Genomic DNA, 25006 nt, shown 5'->3' on the forward strand with positions numbered 1-25006 from the left:
ATGAAGAGGCACAGGATCAGACCCCGCACAATTGTGCAAACCATAGCCAACATATTTTCAAATCTGTTAATGAGATGCTGATTGCAGTTATCTAATACGGTCAAACCTTGGTTACGGAACGGCTCCGTTTTTGAATGTTTCAAACGCTGAAAACCCGGAAGTAAATGCTCCGGTTTTCGAACGTTTTTCGGAAGCTGAATGTCTAACGTGGCTTCTGCTCGAGTGGCAGGAAACTCTTGGAACCAATCAGAAGCTGTGCCTCGGTTGTCGAACGTTTCGGAAGCCAAACGGGCTTCTGGAACAGATAACTTTCGACAAGCGAGGTTTGACTACAAGCGACAAAAAGACCACAGTAACACTTTGAGTAAGCGACAAACTGATTGTTAGGTGGGTCAGCTTCTGAAAAAGGCAGCTGAGAGTTTAGGTCTCCATAACTCTCCTGGCTTCAGCGAAAGGAACCCGAAGCCTCCGGAGCACAGCGGGAACTCCTGCCACGCTCCGGAGGCTTCGGGTTGCCTTCACTGAAGCATGGAGAGCGAGAGGGGTCGGTGCCTACCGGCCCCTCTCGCTCTCCAGGCTTCCAAGGTAGCCGCCTGAAGCCTCCTGAGCGCAGCAGGAACTCCCACTGCACTCCGGAGGCTTCGGGTTGCCTTCACTGAAGGCGACTGAACGCACCTTGTTTTAGAGGGGGAGAACAAGAGAAAAAAATTCTCCCCCTCTCTGCGCAGCGCCCCTTCAGCGAAGCGGCAAGAGAAACATTTCTCCCCCTCTAAAACAAGGTGCGTCCTATGGTTGGGTGCGTCCTATAGGGCGAAAAATGCGGTAGTTTGGGGTTTTTTCTTGCATTAACTGTATCCAGTACAGTCATACCTCTTGCTACATTTGGTTCAGGTTATGTCTTTTCAGGTTACATCCCGCGGCAACCCGCAAGTACTGGAAAAGTTTACTTGCGGGTTTCGCCGCTCGTGCAGACGCTCAAAATGACATCATGCGCATGTGCAGAAGGGGCGAATCGCGACCTGCAGGCGCGGGTTGCATTCTACTCGTGTTGCAAATGGGGCTCTGGAACGGATCCCGTTCGCAACCAGAGGTACCACTGTACATAGGTTACAACACAAATATATTTGGGAAAACAAATTAAGACTATTCATTCCTTGGAGGCTTTTAAGTGGAGGTTGGAAGGCCATCTGTCATGGATGCTTTAGTTGAGATTCATGCACTGAAGGGGATTGGACTAGATGGCCTTTGAGTCCCCTTCCAATTCCATAATTCTGTGATTCTATTATTAGCTATAGGGCCAACATTATAGCTCCCTGACAATTCTTCTGGTTTCTCATCAATCTACAGGGCAGAACTGCATCCTGCATCACTTCACATGATGCAAACTGATTTAAGAGTTTTTCTCCAAGTCCAAACCAAAAGCTAGAATCCCGATCCAAACCCCACTAGGTTCGGTAAAAAAGATTTCCACGGCTTCCAGTATGTTTTAGATACGGTCTAACTCAGAACGTTTCCAAAGAGATTTTACAAAGGCATTAAGAATGGAATTGCTATTGTGATTCTCCCCCGTCCCTCGACCATATTTTGGTGTTTTAAATCCCTCGTGGGAAACCACCAACAAGGCACAGTGAAATATTAACAAAAAGCGTTTCCACCCAATCTTTGGCTTCTCGTTGTTAATTTAATCTGTCGCCATTGTGTCCTTTTTGCTTGGGCTGTGATAAACCAAGCATGGTAATCATCCGTTTGGCCTGGAGAAGGAATCCAAGGTCCCAGAATCAATTCACACATGTCGAACCCAACCACAACGCTGTAGACACGCTGACTTTACAATATAGTCAGGCTTCTAGTTTCCTCTACTTTAATCACTATCTGATGAGAAGAACAATTCCAACCGGTCCATATGGACACAATTTAAATCCCAGACTGTTAGAAGGGTGGAAAGAATGTTTCCTTTTTACTCACTTGGCATTCCCGCTCGTATTTGTTAGAGTAATGAGCTCAATATGCAGCACAATTTAGATAAAGAATAATACAGTTGATGTACCTAGCGCAGGAAAAGTTGTGTGTGCAAAAAACCAACAACCAACCTACAGCAACAACAACTAAGTGCAAGCAAGCTGTGTATTTTTAAAAATAGGATAAACAACATGGTAGAAAGCGTGTTTCAAAATAACACTTCATGAAACAATTATTGTACACGGCAGACTGTAATCTGCCGCTACCCAAAAAACAGGAAACTAGTTTTACTTGGTTGGTGGGCGCGTAAGATGACCCAGATCCTATATGCCTTGCTGTATTTTTTGGTTGTCATTTGAAACAGTTAATAGCAATTAGTGCCAAGGGATTGCAAAGTTAATCTGTTCCAAATGTAGGTATGTTCCAAATGTATATGTTTGATTTAGCAAAGCAGGAGCTAAAAATATGTATGAAAACCCCCCAACCTAGACATGTTTCTTAAAATACACTTATGTCTCTTCGCAAGAGCTCCATAATATTTTTTTTAAAACTGAAATGAATAAAATACTTGATGGCAGAAGTAAAATCACATATGGGCCTTGCAGAAGGCCTGCCGCAATGTAATATCTTATTGTGGAATCTAAATCTACAAACGAGTCATCTGATATATGCAAATGTGAAACGTTAGGATTAAAGATGCATTTGGACAGACATCTTGTTCCTGATAATACCTCTGTATCCTTCTCATAAGCTTGAGCAAGCTTCTGGATATCATGTTCGGATTCTTCACAACGCACTTTCTCCTTCTCCCAGCAGTGCAGTAGATTCTGAAGTTCCTTTTTCAAAGTGGCTATTAAACATTCTCGATCTGCACTCTTGGCTTGCCAATGGGTTAACTCTTGGTTGGCACCAGCAAGGCTATTTTTCACTTCCTAAAAACGACACAGTAGAAAACAGAAGAGGTAACAGAAGCAAAGCATCCTGCCTCTGTCTTGATAGCCTTGAAAATAGGAAATCCAGTACGTTTCCGAGCACAATTCAAAGTGTTGGTGCTGACCTTTAAAGCCCTAAACAGCCTTGGCCCAGTATACCTGAAGGAGCGTCTCCACCCCCATCGTTCAGCCTGGACACTGAGGTCCTCCTCCGAGGGTCTTCTGGCAGTTCCCTCACTGCGAGAAGGAAAGTTACAGGAACCAGGCAGAGGACCTTCTCGGTAGTGGCACCCGCCCTGTGGAATGCCCTCCCATCAGATGTCAAAGAGAAAAACAACTATATGACATTTAGAAGACATCTGAAGGCAGCCCTGTTTAGGGAAGGTTTTAATTATTGATGTTTTAATGTACAGTGGTACCTCTAGTTATGAACTTAATTTGTTCCGGAGGTCCGTTCTTAACCTGAAACTGTTCTTAACTAGAGGTGTGCTTTCGCTAATGGGGCCTCTTGCTGCCACTGCGCTGCCAGCACACAATTTCCGTTCTCATCCTGGGGCAAAGTTCTCAACTCGAGGTAACTCTTCCAGGTTAGCAGAGTTTGTAACCTGAAGCGTTTGTAACCTGAGGTGTTTGTAACTTGAGGTTCCACTGTATTTTTAATCTTTTGTTTAAAGACTGGTTGGGGAATAAATAAATAAACAAATAAATAATAAAATCTACAGTCAAGTGCACATATCTAAATATCTATAAGAAAAGCCATTTACTCCAGTTATAATCTACAACAACAACTACTACCACTAATACAGAGTTTAACCCCAGAGTTGGATAATGATAATGGAGCAGTTTCTATGAAACCATGTTTTCCCTCCCTACAACCACCCTACAAACTTCTAGTGTTTTAACAAACATATCTAGAGACACCATTTCCAAAATCTGAAAGGGTTCAACTTTCCAGAAATTGGGAGATTTTCCCCATGGAAACACTTCAAAAGTTAGTGGTTAGTGTTAGGGTTATAGTATTAAGCCCAGATAGGGGACACATGCTACCTCTGACAGGAGTCAACAGGATATACCTGACTCATCCAAACGAAAAGACGACTATTCAAACAAGAACAAGAATACTTTTAAGGCTAAGATTCACACTGTAGGCACAAGAATTAAGGAAACACAATGAGGAAAATAAAACTATAAAATAGGTATTGGGTTCAGAGAAGCAAGAGTGGAACACTGCTTTTGGAATGGGGTTCCCCCATCAATTTCTCTTCCTTGCTGACCACTTTCTCCCCCCCCCAAAAAAAACCCCCCAGAACTCCTGAGAATTTGGAATTCCTTTAGAATGGTATGTGACATGGAATGGGGGGCTGCAGCAGAAAGAGGGGGTCACCTTGCACAGCTGAATTGCTTTTCCAGTTGCACAGGGCACCTTTGGTCAAACTACTCGAGCAAAAAGTTGGTTAGAACAACATTCTGGCATTCTATCATATCTTCAGCGACAGGTTATCAGCCCTAAACCATTTATTCTGGACTAAGCCATTTATTCTGGACATGGGTGGCACTGTGGGTTAAACCGCAGAGCCTAGGGCTTGCCGATCAGAAGGTCGGCAGTTCGAATCCCCATGACGGGGTGAGCTCCCATTGCTCGGTCCCTGCTCCTGCCAACCTAGCAGTTCGAAAGCACGTCGAAGTGCAAGTAGATAAATAGGTACCGCTCCGGTGGGAAGGTAAACGGCATTTCCATGCGCTGCTCTGGTTCGCCAGAAGCGGCTTAGTCATGCTGGCCACATGACCCGGAAGCTGTACGCCGGCTCCCTCGGCCAATAAAGCGAGATGAGCGCCGCAACCCCAGAGTCAGTCACGACTGGACTGTCACGACTTTACCTTTACCTTTAAGCCTACTGAAGCTCATGAAACACCCGAACATATGTTTTTCAGGAGCTCCTTTCCCCACCAAGATGAAACACATTGGAAATATATTTAATGCAACGAAACATTTAGGGATATTAATATAGAGATACCTGAAGTTCTTGAGCTTGAAAATTTAGTTGGTGTTGTGAAGCTTCAAACTCTTTTGCCATCTTCTCGGACACAACTGTCATTCTCTTTAGCTGGGAGGGATAGGTGAGAAGGAATAATAAAATTGCAATATAATTGCTGACAGATGAAGTACGATCCTATGCACACCGACTTTTCTAGCAGCAACCCTCACTGAACAGAGCGTCCATTGCCATAATATTTGTCAGTGTAAGCCTTGATGTTTTTCTAATTTAGCATGTTTCCTCTTTTATTATATTGCAGTTTCGCTCTCCACGGTATTCCCTCTAACCGGCGTCACCTAAAGCTACACAAAGTGTATTTTCTAACTGTCAGCCACAACTGGGTTCCAATAAAATCATTAGCCTCTCAGCTCTGCAAGCCTGTGCATGTCTACTCAGGAGTAAGTGCTCTTGAGTTCCATGGGACTTTGCAGGCAAGGACATATGGATTTCAGCCCAAGTGTGGCTCGATGTATACTTTTAAAATCTGCTAAAACAAGCCCAATGGTCATGATTAATACAGTCAATACAGTCATACCTCGGGTTACAGACGCTTTGGGTTGCGCGATTTCGGGTTGCGCACCGTGTCGAGCCCGGAAGTACCGGAACTGGTTACTTCCAGGTTTCGGCGCTTGCACATAGGCAGAAGCACTAAATCGCGCTTTGCGCATGTGCTGAAGCACCAAATCACGACCCATATGTGCACACACACAGCGCTGTGGGTTGCGAACGTGCTTCCCATACGGGTAGTTAAGGCAGCAGAGAGCATTGTTGGCTGCCCACTCTCCACCTTAGAGCAGATTTATGCCACAAGGTGCCATAGGAAGGCACTGGACATAGTAAAAGATCCATCGCATCCTGGTCACTATCTCTTCGAGCTCCTGCCGTCGGGACGGAGATACAGGTCGATGAAGACAAGAACGAGTCGTCTTAAGAACAGCTTCTTCTCCAGAGCGATCTCGGCCCTGAATGGGAAGCCTGGACTTTGAAAGTCATCTAATCTCCCTTGCTGTATTATATTGTATTGTTTAATTAGTGTTTTTATGGAGCAGTCAAGTAATTTCGTTGTCCCCGAAGGGGGCAATGACAATAAAGATATTCTTATTCTTATTCTTCTTATCACGTTCGCAACCTGAGCGTCCACTGTATACACATCCAAAATACATGAAGCAGGAAAAAGCTGCGTGGATCTTTGTGTATTTTTAAGCAGCTAACACTCTTTCACAAGCCCAAGAAGCTATGCAAGGTGCAACAAGGGGCTGGTTTTGAATGAAGATGCCTAGAGATTATCTAATTTTTTTGTGGTTGTTGTTTTTCCAGAAAGTTTAGTTACTAATTACATTAAAGGGAAAGAGAGCTAGAAGACGCTCTTGGTGAGGGAAAGGGAAGAAGGGCATAGAGCTGCCCCATCTGCATATCATGCTCTCAGTGGTCTCTGGCTCCATATGACAACTTCAGGGTCGAGCACCGGCAGTCCTACTGGGAAGTCTTGTGGCAGGTCATCAGTTGGCCCCGCACTGCTTGCGATTCATTTTCCTTGACAGTTCATTCTTCTTGCTGACAGAACACTCTCTCTGCTTTCTTAACAGCCACCCCCTTGGTCTCCCCCACCGCTGTCTCTGGCATCATTTCACAACAAAACAACCTTCCCGAGCCAAGGCCTGCTGAGTCGACTTTTCAGCGGCGCTGAAGATCAGGTGCCATTCAGCCTCCCAAATAAAAAATCACAGTGGATATTCTGCGTCTGGTCGCTCAATCCTAGGCCTCGGAAGGCTGCTTAAACATGTGGGTTGTCAACAGGAGAGACCTAACAGGGGCCGCTGTGTACAGATATGACTTTATTTTGTGCCCCTCTGAAATGCTCCAGCGTACTTGATTTTGCGATTTGGCTGCTTGCAATTATTTACTATAATGGACCAAAAATGCTTCTTAACATTCTTACGGTTCAGTACTTTAGAAATGTGTGTGTGTGTGTGTGTGTGTGTGTGTGTATCTATCTAAAATACTGAACCGTGAAAATACTGAAAATACACAGTGGTACCTCGGGTTAAGTACTTAATTCATTCCGGAGGTCCATTCTTAACCTGAAACTGTTCTTAACCTGAAGCACCACTTTAGCTAATGGGGCCTCCTGCTGCTGCCACACTGCCGGAGCACGATTTCTGTTCTCATCCTGAAGCAAAGTTCTTAACCTGAAGCACTATTTCTGGGTTAGCGGAGTCTGTAACCTGAAGCGTATGTAACCTGAAGAGTATGTAACCTGAGGTACCACTACACACACACACACACACACACACACACACACATTCATTTTTATTTCCCCTTGCTTTTGTCCAAAAACAATTGTCTCTCATAAATTCTAACACAGAGTAATCACTCGGTGCAAGCTCCTGAACTGTTGTTGTTATCATTTATTGCCTACCCTTCACCTTAAGGTCCCGGGGCAGGTTTCAATTATACTGCCATTGAACAGTTTAAGCTCCAGGATGAACAGGAGGGGAAAAAACCCACCCTGGAAAGCAGTAGAATATATAGCTAGGACATATCACAGACCAATCCATAACTCAGTTCAGATGAAGTAATTTGATTTAAGTTCCATTTAACACCTAATGAAGTTAATGAGACTAAACCGACAAAAAAGTACGTGTTTAATGAACTTCTGTTCCTGCACTAAAGCACTAAAATGCAGGGTATCTCAATCATTATAAACACTTTAATAAATTAAAAATTCCTATGCTGGATAACTTTAACAAAGCAGCCAGCTCTCTCCAGCAGGACTTAAAAACTCATAGAACATTCAAAGCAGTACAAAGGATCTCAACTTGTAACGTAATTGTTTTCCTAATGCAAAAGCCTGCACATTTATTCACCTGTAATCACTTTAAGGTATTTATGCCAAAATCGCACATTATATATTTATGCTAAAGCCTTCAAAGAAGCAGTGGGTGATAGGCATCAGGTATGCATGTGTATTCACTAAAAATAATTGGGAAGCACAATGCTTTGCTTGATGTGTATATATTTATATTTTTAAAAGCACACAGCTGAAGAGTTTCCGAAGTTTAAGTGAATCATGACCATAGGGCAAGCTTAGAGGAAGAACAGTGACAAAAGATTATTTCTTTTTCTTATCTGTGAAGCTGTCAACTCAACATTCCCAGTGTTTTGACCTCTGTAACAAGCAAGGAATCTCTAGTATTGGGGGCCGAAGGCTATGTGTAAGGAGCCAAACAGTGCAAGCGTTACCTCATTAGATGCATCTTCCAGCTTGTTCTGGTAATCTGTCAAGGTATGCCTCAAAGTCTCAAGGACAAGAGTGAAGCTCGGAGGTTTATCTTTGTCCTTGTGAATGCCTGGAGAAAAATACAGAATCAAAACAAAGCCCTTCGAGTTGAACAGAAGACAGAAAACTTCTCCAAGAGCAACAGAGATATTTAAATTAGTTGGGCTCCAGTGACAATACAGAATGTTGAACAACCACCGTGTTTTCTCTGAGGCATACTGGAGTGACTGTTCTTTAATGCCAAGCAAAGCTTGAAGAAAACTCTCGCACTGTGGCTGCAAATTCACCACATGAAAAATATTAACTCCAATTTGGTTTCCTGCACGTCATGAGGTCTATCTCTGATCTTATTTTTAAAGGGGTCTAATGACCGCAGTTCAACGTGTCGTTTGGAAATGATAGCCGTCCAAATGAAGCAAATATTTGTTTTTAAGTGTGCGGCATTCGTGCCTTTGTCGCTTCAGGTTCAGTCATGCCTTTCAAATGGAAACGTTCCTACACGTGCCAAGGAACACAGGACTTCCTATTATGCCTGAGTGCAACTTAACGCCGTTGAAATGTGATCCTGAGTGTTATTTATCTCCCAACCCTGCATGCAAATGGCGGTGGGGAATCCAGTTGAAGCCATTCAAACTCACGACCACAAGGTCCCCAGTGCTCCTTTCACTCTTACCCCCTCCACCCTCCAGCTCAGATTCCAGTATTCCCACTTCTCATAACTGGTACAGTCGTGCAAGACATTTGCTATGAGCTCAGATCACGGTTTGGCATGCCATCAGTCAAGTCACTTTCTCAAGATTTGTGCCAAACTGCAATCCAAGCCCAGTGACCGCAAACAACTTTATCCTAAGAACTGGTCCTGAACACCATTCCCAAGAACTAGGAACGAAATCAGCTCAGATGGGCATTTAGCTTCTAGGAATATTTTTTAAAGGAGCATTATCAGGTATTGCTGTTGGCTATTTGCAGTTTAGTAGCGCTGCAGATAGCTTGCTGGGGAGACCATGCATTAAAAAGGGACTCAAAAATAACTTAAACAAGGTTTTAATAACAAGAACAAAAACTCCTTATACACTAAATACATCAACAACAAACCAGACCCAACCACCAACCCATCCCCCAGGGTAATGGGAGAGCTAGGTGCTGCTCCTTATATACTACACTCAATTGCTGACACAGCTTGATTAACACAACTCAGCAGCACCTGCTATGTTTCACAGCTGTAAGACTGGGTCTCGTTACTTGTCCTGGCCCTTAAAGACATACACAACTTGTGAAGCAATAATGAACCTTCACATTTTAAAGTGACCATTCAACAATTGCTAGAGGAAGAGCCACGTAGATGTAGTCATACCTTGGAAGTCAAACAGCTTAGTTCCCCAACATTTTGGCTCCCGAACGTCGCAAACCCAGAAGAGAGTGATCCGGTTTGGGAAATGTTTTTGGAAGCTGAACGTCCGACGGGGCTTCCGCAGCTTCCGATTGGCTGCAGGAGCTTCCTGCAGCCAACCAGAAGCCGTGCCTTGGTTTCTGAACGTTTTGGAAGTTGAATGGACTTCCGGAATGAATTTCGTTCGACTTCCAAGGTACGACTGTACTTCCAAGTTGTTGCATTGCTGCTGTATTGTCCAAAAGTGAACTCATACAGGTAAAACTGACAAGCTTTGGCATAATCCCATGCCACGTCATGCCTAAAAGAAGGTTTCCTGGAATTCTACTCGCACACTGAAGTTCAAGGCCTGAAACACTGTGAGCTCGTGAGTAGGCATATCTTTACAAAAGGTGCATAACAGAATATCCCTTCTCATCCATTGTTCCTACATTGGAGGCCACCAAGAGCACAAGAGAACTTATGCTGCAAATTTTGCCTCTTACATTTCAGAATCTGAAGCTGCGGGTAACAGATTCCACATTTTAAAAAGATCCTTAGAAAACTAATATTTGGGAAAATATCCAAATGAGAGCAGGAGATTCCACATTAAAAGACAAAAATACACACACACAACTGTCTGAACTCTTATGGCTAAACTATAGTTTATTTCTGAGGGTTTTAGTTTTTTAATGGTATGCTTATGCTGACCACTGTGATAGTGAAGAAAAAGCAGCCATTCAGAATTGGGTATTTTAGTTTTATTGTTTTATCAAACTGGGGGAGGCAGTGGAAGACAGGAGTGCCTGGTCCATGGGGTCACAAACAGTCGGACACGACTAAACAACTAAACCACAAAATGCTTTGCTTCCCTTGTATTTTATGGTTGATGCTATTATTAAATACCACCCTTGGATCTGCCTGGATGAAGGGCAATTTAGATATAATAAATAAATAAAATAAATAGGCTCCCAATCCAGCTTGGGTCCTGCATAACTTTCCCACCAGAAGCTGACCCCTCCCTGGTTGCTATTTGCCCCTCAAAGGTGCAATTTGCAGTAATCAGAACTATTTTAGTTACAGATAGGTAGCCGTGTTGGTCTGCCATAGTCAAAATAAAAAAAATTCCTTCCAGTAGCACCTTAAAGACCAACTAAGTTAGTTCTTGGTATGAGCTTTCGTGTGCATGCACACTTCTTCAGATACACTGAAACAGAAGTTGCCAGACCCTTCTTTATAGTGAGAAGGTGGGGAGGGGTATTACAGTGGTGCCTCGCAAGACGAAATTAATTCGTTCCGCAAGTTTTTTCTTCTTGCGAGTTTTTCATCTTGCGAAGCACGGTTTCCCATAGGAATGCATTGAAAATCAATTAATGCGTTCCTATGGAAACCGCTTGCCAGGCTGGCGGTGCGGAGAAGGGCTTTTCTCCCCACCGCAAGCCTTCAGGACAGGTACGGGAACAGAGGGGAAGGGGCGCAGCGCTTCTCCTCTGTTCCCGGGGCTTGCGGTGGGAGGAGGGTTTTTCCTCCCCACCGCCAAGATTCAGAACAGCATTCTGAATGTTGGCGGTGGGAAGGAAAACCCTCCTCCCACCGCAAGTCTTCAGGACAGCCTTCCGAAGGCTGGCGCGGGGAGAAGGTCTTTCTGCCCCACCGCCAGCCTTCGGAGGAGCCTTCCGAAGGCTGGCGCGGGGAGAAGGGCTTTCCGCCCCACCACCAGCCTTCGGAGGAGGTCCGAGGACAGTGGGGAAGAAGCGCTGCGCTTCCCCGCTGTCCCGGAGATTTCCCTATGGGCTTTCGTCTTGCGAAGGAAGCCCATAGGGAAATTCGTTTTGCGAAGCGCCTCCAAAACGGAAAACCCTTTCGTCTAGCGGGTATTCCGTCTTGCGAGGCGTTCGTCTTGCGGGGCACCACTGTACTCAGAAGGGTGGTGGGAATGGGAGATTGGCAGATAGCTGAGATGAGCCTGTTGACGACTCTTAACAACTGTAATAGGTCTTACAGGAAAAGGCAAGGGGTGAGAAGGTGAGAAGTGGCTTAGTTATGTATAATGAGATAAGAATCCAATGTCTTTGTTCAGACCAGGTCTCTCCATGGTTTTAAGTTTGGTAATGAGTTGCAATTCAGCAGCTTCTCTTTCCAGTCTATTTCTGAAATTCCTTTGTAGTAAAACAGCTACTTTGAGATCTTGTATAGAATGTACTATTTTAATCATCGCTGTGCAACTTTGGTGACACCTTCAGTAGTTTTAATGAGTTGTGGGTAAACCTTTGTTCTATGTCACCCTTCATCCCAGGATGGTTTACAATAAAAACACAAGGAATGCATACCATAATAACCAATAATAACCCCCCTCCACGAGACACAGTTGAACAGGCCATAGATAGTTAACCAGCAAAAAAGCCCAACTACATGGGCAGAAATTTTATGTAGCCTAGGACTGCCATACATCCAGAATTTCCTGGATGTAGTTGGGATTCGCCTGCCGAAAATGGCGTCCGGGCGGAGTTTTCGGAAAGCGGTAAGAAATGTCCAGGTAAATCTATATTGGAAGTGATGGGTTTGGGGCAATTTTCCTAAAAATAGGCACAAAACTTCATTTTTAATGGAGATTTTGCAAAAACGAAAAGCTCAACAGCTTTTGTGTTTGTATTTTCACTTTTTGAAATATGGCAACCCTAACGTAGCCTCAGCAGCAACCATGGAGAGTCTATCAGGCTACCTCAGGGGCACATACCAAGCAGACTGGTAACAAACAGAACAATCAAGGTATTTCCTCACATTGACCTCTGCGTCAAGGGCAAGTAATGTGCCAGGAGACCCTGAGCAAATCTCGTGGTGGGGTTCAAAAAGAAAGGACTGAGAGCAGAGAATAACCAGAAGGCATGTAATGCTGCCATACTGTTGAAGGCAACCAGTTTTCAGCCAAGAAGAGAGGCTTCCTGGTGGCTTCGTGTAAGCCACTATGAAGGAAAAGTGGGAAATGAACTTAACAAGTACATTTCAAAAATTAGGAAAAATATATAGGACGCGTAGCTTTATCCTAGGAGATTTACTGGAGAGGCAAACTCACAATAAGTTTTAACCACAGGAAATACTATTGTAATGCACATATTTGATTATAGGAGCCTTGGGCTCCAAGCCAGTTGCGTGATGCTAATATTTTATGTACAACAATTCCATCAGGACTTCCTTAAGTTTTCTTAAGAACAATTTCAAAATTATTACCCCACTAGTTTTCTCTTCATTGATCTTGGGTGGCCAAGGTGAGGCATAGGTTATAGATATTTTGTGTGTGTGTGTGTGTGTGTGTGTGTGTGTGTGTGTGTGTGTGTGTAACTGGAGAATCCACCAGCCAGCTTATGGCCCCTCAACAATGCACTATGGCTGATCCCCAACTGACAGACGGGAACCAAATCAAATATTGTGTGTACTGTAGGACGTATTAGACTGGTCCTCATATTGTCAACATGTGACAGACTTGCCAAAGAGAGTTGGCTGCTGCCATTTTGTGACACAGACCCTCCACGTGTCCCTATTTTCCAGGGACGGTTCTGGATTTACAGAAGCCATCCTGGTTTCTGATTTGATCCCAGAATGTACTGCTTTTCCTTAGGATTCCCTGTTTTCATCGTGTCACGGTCCGGTTCATGGGCAATCGAAGTCCCGGCAGGGGACATCAGGACTGGGGCAAGATGGTGGGGTGGGAGCAGGAACGGGGGTCCAGAAGCCGGGAGTCAAGAAGCCAAGAGTCCGAGGGTCAGGAAGCAAGGAGTCACAAAGTCAGGGGTCCGAGGATCAAGAAGCAGGGACTTAAGAAGCCAAGGATCAGAAAGCAAGAAGCCAAACACAGCAAGGCAGGAAGCGTGTTGCTGTGGCAAGAGCCGAAGGGAAATGCTGACCTTATATCCCTTCCCAGCTCTTGCCTCCAGGTGCTGTGAGTTACCAATCGGCCTCACCTGTGATGCCACATCTTGCCTATTCAGAACAAGCTTAGGAAGGCCCCAGTCCTGCAAGGTCCTACTGGTCACAGAACCTGGCTGCTGCACACACACCTGACACATCGGAGAAATGCTGAAGGGTATGGAGTCATGTGACCCTGAGCCAAGGAGATAAATAACTAGACAACCTTTAGAAGGCATCTGAAGGTAGCCCTGTATAGGGAAGGTTTTAAAAAATGTTTTATGTTTATTTATATGTTGGAAGGCAGCCAGAGTGGCTGGGGCAACCCAGTCAGATGGGTCGGGTATAAATATCATCATCATCATTATCATCAACATCCCTATTTTTATCAGAGAAATATTTAAGGGTATGCATTTAGCCACATCATTCCTTAGAGTTCTTATTTCTAGAAAGACCTTTCTAAATATTTATATGAATCATGAAAGAGTTTCACAAACCTTGTTTGGTTAACTTAAGCAACCAGGACAGAATGTCAACCTACAGTGCAAAGTCTAATTTTATTCAACATCAAGACACAGATACACTGCATAGCTGTCAACTTTTTCCATTTCTTGCGAGGAATCCTATTCGGAATAAGGGAATTTCCCTTTAAAAAAGGGAAACGTTGACAGCTATGATACACTGTCCTTAACTTAGCTTGTATCATTGACACTGAATAAAAATGTTAGTTCCATGGGAGTCGATGGATAATGTCAGAAGGGAAAAGAAGGAGGGAAGAATCCCAAAACATTGCAAAAAAAGATATTTTCAACTGCCATCTCTTCCCAGGGGCTACAAAAGGACAGGCAAACTCCAGCTCCAGAACTAAAGCACCCACACAAAAAGGCATGTTTCATATCAATAATTATTCCCAGGATTTATTTGTATTGACTTGGCTCTCTTCTCCAGGCAGCCAGTCTCCCTTGCCAAAACCTCTAGCCTAACAAAGCGGATCCAAAATGCTGAGTTCAAAAACTTATTTCCATTCTTCTCGCGTGCCAAAGAGAAAGGGAGCAGCTAGCCAGAATCTGCGGCAGATTCGGTTCCCCAGGCCACACAACACTCCACAGCTCCCTAGGGCTAGTCTGGATTCCCCATCGCAAGCACGTTGTTCCAGAAGCACTAAGACGTTCGCGGTGATTTCATTAACATTCATTTGTTGGGAAAGCTAGAACTCAAGGGAAAACTGCAGGAAGGTCCCGGCCACATTACAAGCAGAAAGCAGACATGGAAGTAACGTCCCAGCTTCCCGGTTGCAATGCAAACAGACTGTGGTTGTGTCATCATTGATTCAGGATCTTCTGGGATCCTCTGAGTCACTCCTGTCTGTCCCCCCAAAATATCTGCTATCACATATTCACTAATTAAAGTTCAGAAAGTTCGGTGAATGGTCACAGACGTCGGACAGCGAGAAATATTTGAACACACATGCCTTACGGGCCTTCAAAGTAGGCCCCCTCTGATGCAATGCACAGTTGACAACATTTGTAGAGCTGTTGGAAATTTCAGTGCAGATTTCAGTTTTGGGGGGAAAGAAATCTGGTGGGGCCAGATCAGGAGAATATGGAGGGTGGGACAACTCTGTAACCTCAGTAACGATTTCATGCGAAATATGCAATTCTTCCGCCATCATTCGGACGGACAAACGCCAATCCTGCATCAATAACCCACGAACTAGGTTGACATTTGCCGCTGTTCTGCTTGTTGACGGTCTGCCAGACTGAGGGTCATTTTCGATGGTTTGTCGCCCTTCACGGAAACGCTTAAACCACTCAAACGCTGTCTTTCGAGTTACAGCTTCTCATCTCTGTACACAACTGTGAGCATTTCGTGGGTTTCCAATGCCGACTGTATGTTCAAATATTTCTCGCTGTCCGATTTCTGTGATCGTTCACCGAACTTTCCAGTCACACCTTGTATGTTGAGGTCTTGTATAATGTCTTGTATACAGTGGTACCTCGGGTTACATACGCTTCAGGTTACACACTCCGCTAATCCAGAAAGTGCTTCAGGTTAAGAACTTTGCTTCAGGATAAGAACAGAAATTGTGCTCTGGCGGCGTGGCAGAGCAGGAGGCCCCATTAGCTAAAGTGGTGCTTCAGGTTAAGAACAGTTTCAGGTTAAGAACGGGTCACTGGAACGAATTAAGTACTTAACCTGAGGTACCACTGTAATGTCTCCAAAGACTCTGAGACAATGTACTAAAATGGGATGTGCCTAGAATTAAGGCTCCTTTGTCTTTGAGTATGTGGCCAATTAACAAAACATTTCCCCTCTATTTATCTCAAAGAAATGGCTCCAAAACGTTTCTTCAATACAATTTCCCTTTGGCTTGAAAACCAAGCTCAGATCAAACTTATCATTCGCCCCAGCACACTTGAAAAACACATTATTCAGGGATAGCAGCCAATTGATAGTTATGGACAAAGGGTTGTGTCTAGCTATGGTATACTCAGAGTAGATATCAATAGACTTAAACTAGTCGTGCCCATTAATTCCAGTGAGTCTACTCTGAGTAGGATTAAGATCACATGCAACCCAAATAGTATTTTGGTCTTCTTTTTCCATCATTGGGGTGTTTGTGAATAGATAAATTTATTTAAGTACGCGCATACATTCTGCAGAATTAAAGAAAGTGAATCAATGGGTTGATACAGTAAATCTGTGGATATTCCCTAAACTTCTATTTTACACACACACACACACACACACACACACACACACACACACACACTTTTATGTTATAAATAATTCAATATGGGAGGGTTTTTTCTCCATTCTATTAGCATTTTGTGGGGAGCTGTAGCCTAACCCTGAGCTGTAGTTTGATATGGACTCTTAAAACAGCAATTCTTTTCTGAATGCTTGTCGCCTTCTGTAAAATATAAGCTCTTGAATGAAGTCATTACAATTGTAAGTGGCTTTCATAATTATACTTACCTTGGGACTGATATTATTATTATTATTATTAGTATTATTATTATTATTATTATTATCATTGCTTGTTAGTCACTTGCTACCCAAGCATTTCCTCAAAACATACATTTAAAAACATAAATTATACCATTAACAAATTATGTTAAAAAACACTAACAGATTCATACAGAACACCAAGAACTAGGAAGCTTTGGAAACACACTAAAGAAACATCATCAAGTAAGCCAGGCTTCCTCAAACTCAGCCCTCCAGATGTTTTGGGACTACAACTCCCATGATCCCTAGCTAGCAGGACCAGTGGTCAGGGATGATGGGAATTGTAGTCTCAAAACATCTGGAGGCCCAAGTTTGAGGAAGCCTGTACTAAGCCCATCGAAAGCTGGGGCAGGGGGCATAAGTCTTTACCTGACACCAAAAGTTTGTCAGCAATGAAGCCAAGCAAGGATTCTTTACAATGATACTTTCCCTCCCTCTCTTCTCCCTCTGCCCCCCCCCCCCACTATCCCCAAACCTGCTCTGGAGGCTGGGGAAACCCCCAGAACAGATTTATGGAGTGCCCAAGAAGAGGAGAGTGGAAGTTCTATTGCGCTGCCATTTAGCTAACAGAACTACTTCACCAGAGAGTGCCCTTTGTAAATCTGAGAGATCAGAGAGCAATGGGGAAGGAAGACATGCTTTATATCTGAACATAATTACAGGGGCTCCAAAACAAACTTCAAAGGGACAAGGAGACCATCAAAACTGTGGCCTTTTATAATATATTTATATCTACCCCCATCGTTCAGTCCAGACACTGAGGTCCAGATCCAAGAGGCTTCCAGCGGTTCCCTCACTGCGAGAAGCGAGGTTACAGGGAACCAGGCAGAGGGCCTTCTCAGTAGTGGCACCCGCCTCCTGTTAGATGTCAAGGAGATTCACAATATTCCAATATACCTGAAGGACCTTCTCCACCCCCATCGTCCAGCCCAGATACCAGGGTCCAGCTCCAAGGGCCTTCTGCTGGTTTCCTCCCTGCAAGAAGTGAGGTTACAGGGAACCAGGCAGAGGGCCTTCGCGGTGGTGGCACCCACCCTGTAGAACACCCTCCCATCAGATGTCAAGGAAATAAACAACTATCTGACTTTTAGAAGACATCTGAAGGCAGCCCCGTTTAGGGAAGTTTTCAATGTTTGATGTTTTATTGTGTTTTTAAGATTCTGTTGGGAGCTGCCCAAAGTGACTGGGGAAACCCAGCCAAATGGGCGGGGTATAAAAATAAATTATTATTTTTAGTAGTAGTAAAAGTAAAAGTAAAGGGACCCCTGACCATTAGGTCCAGTCGCGGACAATTCTGGGGTTGCGGCGCTCATCTCGCTTTACTGGCCGAGGGAGCCAGCGTACAGCTTCCGGGTCATGTGGCCAGCATGACTAAGCCACTTCTGGTGAAACCAGAGCAGCGCATGGAAATGCCGTTTACTTTCCCGCCGGAGCGGTACCTATTTATCTACTTGCACTTCGTGCTTTCGAACTGCTAGGTTGGCAGGAGCAGGGACCGAGCAACAGGAGCTCACCCTGTCGCGGGGATTCGAACCGCCGACCTTCTGATCGGCAAGTCCTAGGCTCTGTGGTTTAACCCACAGTGCCACCTGCATCCCTAGTAGTAGTGTTGTTGTTGTTGTTTAGTCATTTAGTCGTGTCTGACTCTTCGTGACCCCAAGGACCAGAGCACGCCGGTAGTGGTAGTAGTAGTATACATATACACATATACACACACATGTACATGTATGTATATGTATATGTACGTATATATGAGACACTTCGCTTTTTCCGCACTTCCATTTGGCATGATCACTGCTGCCACGACATGCCAGACAACAGAAAGAAGCAGGTTTGTTTTTGCACATCGGTTGGGGAAGAATCTGCTCTGGCACGGATGCAGTCCTCACCCCCTTCTCAACTGGCTTCTCAAAAAGTTAACACCATAAAGAGGAACATGTGTACACTCTGCGTCCTGCATAACCTTTTTTGGAGACGTGACCTTTAAGTAGCTGAAGGTCGCTTCTGAATTTGGCTCGGTTCAATCAAAAACATCTGTTCCCCTTGTAGGCTCGGTGGAAAGGACTTTTTCTCTCTGCTGGATTCGGAGCGCAGCAAGCGAGCCCTTTCCTGACCGATCACACACAACCCTGCACTTGTAAATCAAGCGCGTGGGCTGACAACAGCGGGGCCGCATCCAGTCACCTCTTCCCAGCTAGTGGGGCCACGCGACCGCTGAGAGAACTGCTCTTATCATGTCATCAAATCAAAGCATGTAGAGAAGAGGGAATGAAAGAGGCATCTGCCGAATTCCCCCAACGTAGCGACTTTGGAACGCTGACAGATGCATCTGTCATTTTCTACCTTCAACTAACCTGCTGTCCGCTTGCCTGACACAGGAAAGCTGTCCAAAAGCAACTCCAGATCTCTCACGTTGTTTTCGCACGTCTCTGTTAGGAAGGCCTGGCGTTTCTTGGCCTGCGTTTGACGGGCAGTGGGGGGGGGGGAGAAGACAAAAAAAGCAAAGATATTGAGGGCACTTAGTAGCAAGAAGGGCATCTCACAATCAACACTGCTGCGGGACGCGTTGTACGAAACAAAGCAAAAGAAAGTAATGCACGCAGACACACCAAAATGGTAGCTCCGTGACCAAACTAGCTCCGTTAAATGGAGAAATGGCATTCAGTTCAAGGAGAAAACGAGTTCTCGTGTAGATCATAGAGTTGCAAAGGACCCTGAGGACCATGTAGTCCAGCCCCTGCCAATGCAGGAATAAGCAGCTGTCCCATATGGGAATCAAACCTGCAACCTTGGTTTTATCAGCACCAGGTTCCAACCAACTGAGCTATCCAATTGGGATTTTCAGATTACTATTGTTAAGGTTTTTTCCCCCCGCTGCCAAGTAGTAGTCATGAACAAACTGTACGTTATGCTGCAATCATGTAAGACGAAGGGTTGCATCCAATGATTTTGAGGGCACAGGGAGAAGGATTTTTTTAAATTAAAAAACATACTAGAATTTTATTTACAACATAATATAAACCCCCACCCCCCAATACACAAATCCACCCTCATTAAACGTGAACATAACATACAGTGAGCATAACATACAACAATACAACCAACCAAATAAAAGACTTCCTTTATCCTTTATCCGGCCTCCTTATTTACATCTTATAAACTGTTTCCTTTATGAATAATTATTAATATTTTTCTAATTATAACTTAAATATCCACAAAGTCTCCTGCAGACATTAATCGAAACAAGTCCAGGTATGTATTTTAGGGCACTGTTTTGTGAAGTATTCTCTGCATTTTCCCCATGCTTTTTGAAACTCTTCTCTAGTGTGATCTCTAATTGCCTCTGTTAATCCAGCCAGTTCAATATACTCTAACAGTTTGTCTTGCAATTCCTTTTTTGTTGGCACGGGTTTTTTTCTTCCAGTTTTTAGCAATTAGGATCCTTGCCGCTCCTGTGGCATAGAGGAATATTTACTGATCTTCTCTTGCTATACCTGTGTCCGTTATCCCTAGTAGAAAAGCTTCTGTAGGAGAAGGAAATTTTTGGATACAGCACGAAGATCCTTCTCTGCTGAAAAATGCACTGAAGGGCGGACGTTGCAGAGGACAAGGGCAAGGGGATGGGAGAATTCAATGGGCAGCATTCAGCTGCATTTTACTCAAGAAAAACTAATGAGCATGACTGAGTTAGGCCCACTAATTTCAATAGTCCTCTTTGAGTAACACTTCACTGAATAACACCCAACCTCTTCTTTCCAGCTGCTTTCTCCCTGAACTCTCCTTCCAAAATCAAGCTACTTGTGGCTATCACCACCACCAATGTTTCCTTCAAGAAAGACATGTTCTGGAACGCTGACAAGCATAAAAACAGATTGATTAATGGGGGGGGGAGCAGATGACAGGGGAGAAGCTCAGTGCTACACAAAACCAGGGCATAACTTATGCCAGGAACTATCCATTTAGGGATGCGGGTGGCTCTGTGGGTTAAACCACTGAGCCTCTTGGGCTTGCTGATCAGAAGGTCGGCGGTTCGAACCCCCGCGACGGGGTGAGCTCCCGTTGCTCGGTCCCTGCTCCTGCCCACCTAGCAGTTCAAAGCACGAAGTGCAAGTAGATAAATAGGTACCGCTCTGGTGGGAAGGTAAAGAGCGTTTCCGTGCGCTGCTCTGGTTCGCCAGAAGCGGCTTAGTCATGCTGGTCACATGACCCGGAAGCTGTATGCCGGCTCCCTCGGCTAGTAAAGCGAGATGAGCGCCACAACCCCAGAGTCAGCCATGACTGGACCTAATGATCAGGGGTCCCTTTACCTTTACATCCATTTCAAAGCACACGCTTGTGAGTGTGCAAAACCCTTTCTTGTCCTTGCCCTAACCTGGAAACACAAAAAAAGATGAGATTGACACCATCCGTTTTGCAAACTTCCACGTGAAGTGGGGGCGGGGGCAACTGTCCTCTTCTCCCATTTCTTTCCTTTGGTAACGAAGGATCTAACTTTTGCTCGGGGAACCAAGTGCAATCTTAACTTCTGATTACCCGGCACTTTTCACGCCTACAAAGTCAGCCTGAAAGATTTAAGGATACAGCTTTTATGGCGAGAAACATCTTCTCCCTGTAAAATTGAGCTCTGTTACGAGCCAACCGTGTATAGTGACTGACTGGAAGACAAGCAACGTATGTGAATCTCTGCAGTGTTCTCCACCGTCCCGTTTAAATATTTTATAAATTTGCTCCACTATTTCAATTTTAATTATATGTTCTGTATATCCGCTAATATATTATTCATATACATTTCAGTGTTTGATCCTCTGTAGCATTTACATGGGTTTCCCTGTGTGATGGTTAGTACTATACTTCACAAAGAATTTCCAGTGCCAATGGAATTCTCATGCCAGGGTTTTTCGTTTCTGAGACATCAATATTCCAGAAAAGAATTATTAAAGATGCATGTTATTCTTACAGGGTATATAAATAGACTAAAGTGGTGGGGCTGCACATGCTTGCGTCAATATTACTCTGCCTGGCTCGCACAACGCTGGAGAAAGCACGTTAAAAGCAATGTCACACCAGTAAGATAAATATTTTCATGCAAGCGTTAAGTATTTGGAGTACCAGATACTCAAACTGTGCAGCAAAATCACTTCCCACACAAAAGATCTATGCAAGCTGCTGTAGGGCCTGGGCTGCTTCCGCCTCTCTTCCAGATGTTTTATTTTTAATTCACCACATGTTAGTATATTTATGTTTACACCACTTCTCTGCATATACATTTGCTGATTGTATTTGCCATTCCTAGCTCAAAGTTGGCCACTTTGTTTTTCCAATTGCAGGCAAGATTCGGAAGAAATTCTTAAGATTTCCCAGTACTACTCTAATGTTCTAGCTCCAAGCAGTTGACTGCTTGCCTTCCATATGCTCTAAGCATCCTTATTTACAAGGCGCAGTTTCCATTTTCTGGTACCTACCCCTCTCTTATTCTAGTGGAGAATTTTGGAGCTGCTTTTTTAAAAAAAATGTTTTTAATGTGCATACAAGTATCCCGGGATACACTTCAGGGTTTGAGCTGCCTCGGTGTGGGGTGGACAGGGGATATCTATTGACTCCGGTTAGGAACAAACCATAGCTCAGCAGAAGATTCCATGGTTTGCTTGCAAAAGATGCCGGGTTCAATCACTCACATCTCCAGTTAAAGGGAACAGGTAGCCAGGTCATGGGCAAGAAATCTGCTTGTCAGACAGTCCTGGACTAAATGGGCAAATAGTCAGATCTGACAGGCAGGAGTTTCCCAGGTTCCTAAGCCCCGTGAGCTACTGTGCACATCTATGCAAAATGCAGGCACAGAAAACACTAAGACAGCTTGTAGTAGAGAGCCTGTCATTAGGCCCGGCTAGTAATTTTGATGTGCATTTCTAACCCGTCATTTCACAAGACTTTCCTTATTTCCTCTCTTCCAACTCTTATGATTCTATGATTTTGTCAGTGCAATTCCCAATCAAGATCCATGGTAATCTCATGCCTGTAGGATGTTCTCTCCCCTAAATTCCTTTGAAGCAATTTAGCAACCCTGCCAGTGAGTAATGGCAGAGCTCACATCTCAACTGAAGAAATACTCTTCAGGTAAGGCTAACGCTCCCCACACCAGCCATCTGGAATCAACGACTTTCCTTCGGCTCAAGAAGGCAGCCAGGGTAATATTGTGGTTTGAGTGCTGAAAATGAGAACATAAGAGCAGCTCTATTGAATGTGGGCAAAGTGGCCTACCAGATGCCTATGGGAATGAATAATAACAATAATATTTCCCTAGCCACTCTGGGCGGCATCCAGCAAAATATATTAAAATACAAATATTCAACAAATATTCAAAGCTTCCCTAAACAGAGCTGCCTTCAGATGTCTTCTAAAAGCCAGGTAGTTGTTTATTTCCTTGACATCTGATGGGAGGGCGTTCCACAGGGTGGGCACCACTACCAAAAAGGTCCTCTGCCTGGTTCCTGTAACCTCACTTCTCGCAGTGAGAGAACCATCAGAAGGCCCTCGGAGCTGGACTTCATTGTCTGGGCTGAACGATGGGAGTGGAAACATTGCTTCAGGTATACTGGGATGAGGCCATTTAGGGCTTTCAAGGTCAGCACCAACACTTTGAATTGTGCTCGGAAACGTACTGGGAGCCAATGTAGGTCTTTCAGGACCGGTGTTATGTGGTCTCAGCAGCTGCTCCCAGTCACCAGTTTAGCTTCCGCATTCTGGATTTGTTGTAGTTTCTGGGTCCCTTCAAAGGTAGCCCCACTTAGAGTGCATGGCAGTAGTCCAAGCAGGAGATAACTAGGAGCACGCACCACTCTGGAGAGACAGTCCGTGAGCAGGTAGGGTCTCAGCCAGTGCACCAGATGCAGCTGGCAGACAGCTGCCCTGGACACAGAATTGACCTGCGCCTCCATGGACAGCAGCGAGTCCAAAATTACTCCCAGGCTGCGCACCTGGTCCTTCAGGGGCACAGCTACCCCATTCAGGGCCATGAAGTCCTCCACCCCCGCCCACCCCCTGTCCCCCAAGAACTGTACTACTGTCTTGTGAGGATTCAGCCTTAATCTGGGAAGTACAAAAGCAGAACATGAATTCAACAGTGCTCCCCAGTGGTGATTCCTAGCAGCTAGGATTCGTAGGTCTACTGCCTCCAACAATGAAGACAGCCATTGTAGCAAACAGGTTCAAATCCTGAGCTGTGAAGGTCATTGGGCAACCTCATCGAGGGGTAACATCTTAGATAAAATATTGGGGGAGGCAGGTTAGCCCTGCCCCACATGATCGATCATACAATGTAGTGCGAGCACACCATTTGATTGGCAATGCCCATCAACTTGGGGAAGGGGGCTGGCCACCTCAAATATTTCATAGGGGGTGTGAAGGGACATCAGCCCCTAGAAGTTGGCTTCTATGAGCTCACCAGAGTACTGTCTTTTAGCAAAGCCTAACAGATGCTGATTTTGAGAGCTGGCTCTGGGTTCCTAAGGATGGGTGAGATAAAAATGCAACATTTTATTTATTTATTACATCTAGTTGTCATAGACATCAGAGACAACATTCCTTTATCATTCCACTGTTCTTTACCAGCTATGAACCCGATTACATGATCAGGAGCTGTTGATGGGCTATATGGTTGACTTGGGGAGGCCACAGGGACCCATGTGCTCAATTTCAAATTTAAGAGAAAATACAACAGGCTAAAACCATCACTGATCCTGCTTATCCTTCATCAACAAATGACCGTCATGGTCTGGTTCATGGGCGATCAAAGTCCTGGCAGGGGACTTCGGGATAGGGGCAAGATGGCGGGGTGGGAGCAGGAACGGGAGTCCAGAAGCCAGGAGGCCAAGAGTCCGAGGGTCAGAGAGCCGGGAGTCAAGAAGCCAGGGGTCCGAGGATCAAGAAGCAAGGAGTCAAGGAACCAAACACAGCAAGGCAGGGAACGTGTTGCTGTGGCAAAGAGCCAAAGGGAAATGCTGACCTTATATCCCTTCCCGGCTCTTGCCACCAGGTGCTGTGAGTTACCAATTGGCCTCACCTGTGCGGTCACGCCTTGCCTCTTCAGAACAAACTTAGGAAGGCCCCAGTCCTGGTCACAGGGCCTGGCTCCTGCAAGCACTCCTGACAATGACCCAAGTAAGATGTGATGTTCTTGAGCACCAGTGTGCTACAGTGGTTAGCACTGAGTGTGAGAAATCCAGGCTCGAATTAGTGGCAAGAGTATTTGCTGTATCTATGTCAGGAAGCTCCGTGGAAAACACAAATGGAAAAAAGAGGTGTGTCTCTCCAATCCTCTGGGGCATTTTTGGGAGACAGCTGTGATCAGCCACCACATCCGTGAGCATGTCCTCCTTCATGTGTGGAGAGCTGTGTCCCTTCTTCCCATCAGACACACTTACATATAAATATGGCAGCCATTCCTGCTACCATGAAGGATGAATCATCCCTCAGTCGCTTGGCAGTCTTGTGCAAATCACTCCCAGACTAACTTACT

General features: G+C 44.8%; 1 protein-coding gene across 3 annotated transcripts in view; it reads right to left on the reverse strand.

Moving 5' to 3' along the window:
- CCDC171 (coiled-coil domain containing 171) overlaps positions 1-25006 on the reverse strand; it is a 205401-nt gene that overhangs the window by 129701 nt on the left and 50694 nt on the right. For all 3 annotated transcript variants that reach the window (XM_081176165.1, XM_081176166.1, XM_081176164.1), the window contains 4 exons: positions 18846-18948; positions 8171-8277; positions 4907-4996; positions 2691-2891 (listed from right to left, as the gene is read on the reverse strand). In XM_081176165.1, coding sequence (XP_081032291.1) covers positions 2691-2891; positions 4907-4996; positions 8171-8277; positions 18846-18948 — 501 coding nt within the window. The remainder of the gene's footprint in view (positions 1-2690; positions 2892-4906; positions 4997-8170; positions 8278-18845; positions 18949-25006) is intronic.

This window comes from Podarcis bocagei (genome assembly GCF_964188305.1).
Source record: "Podarcis bocagei genome assembly, chromosome: 17".
NCBI lineage: Eukaryota > Metazoa > Chordata > Lepidosauria > Squamata > Lacertidae > Podarcis > Podarcis bocagei.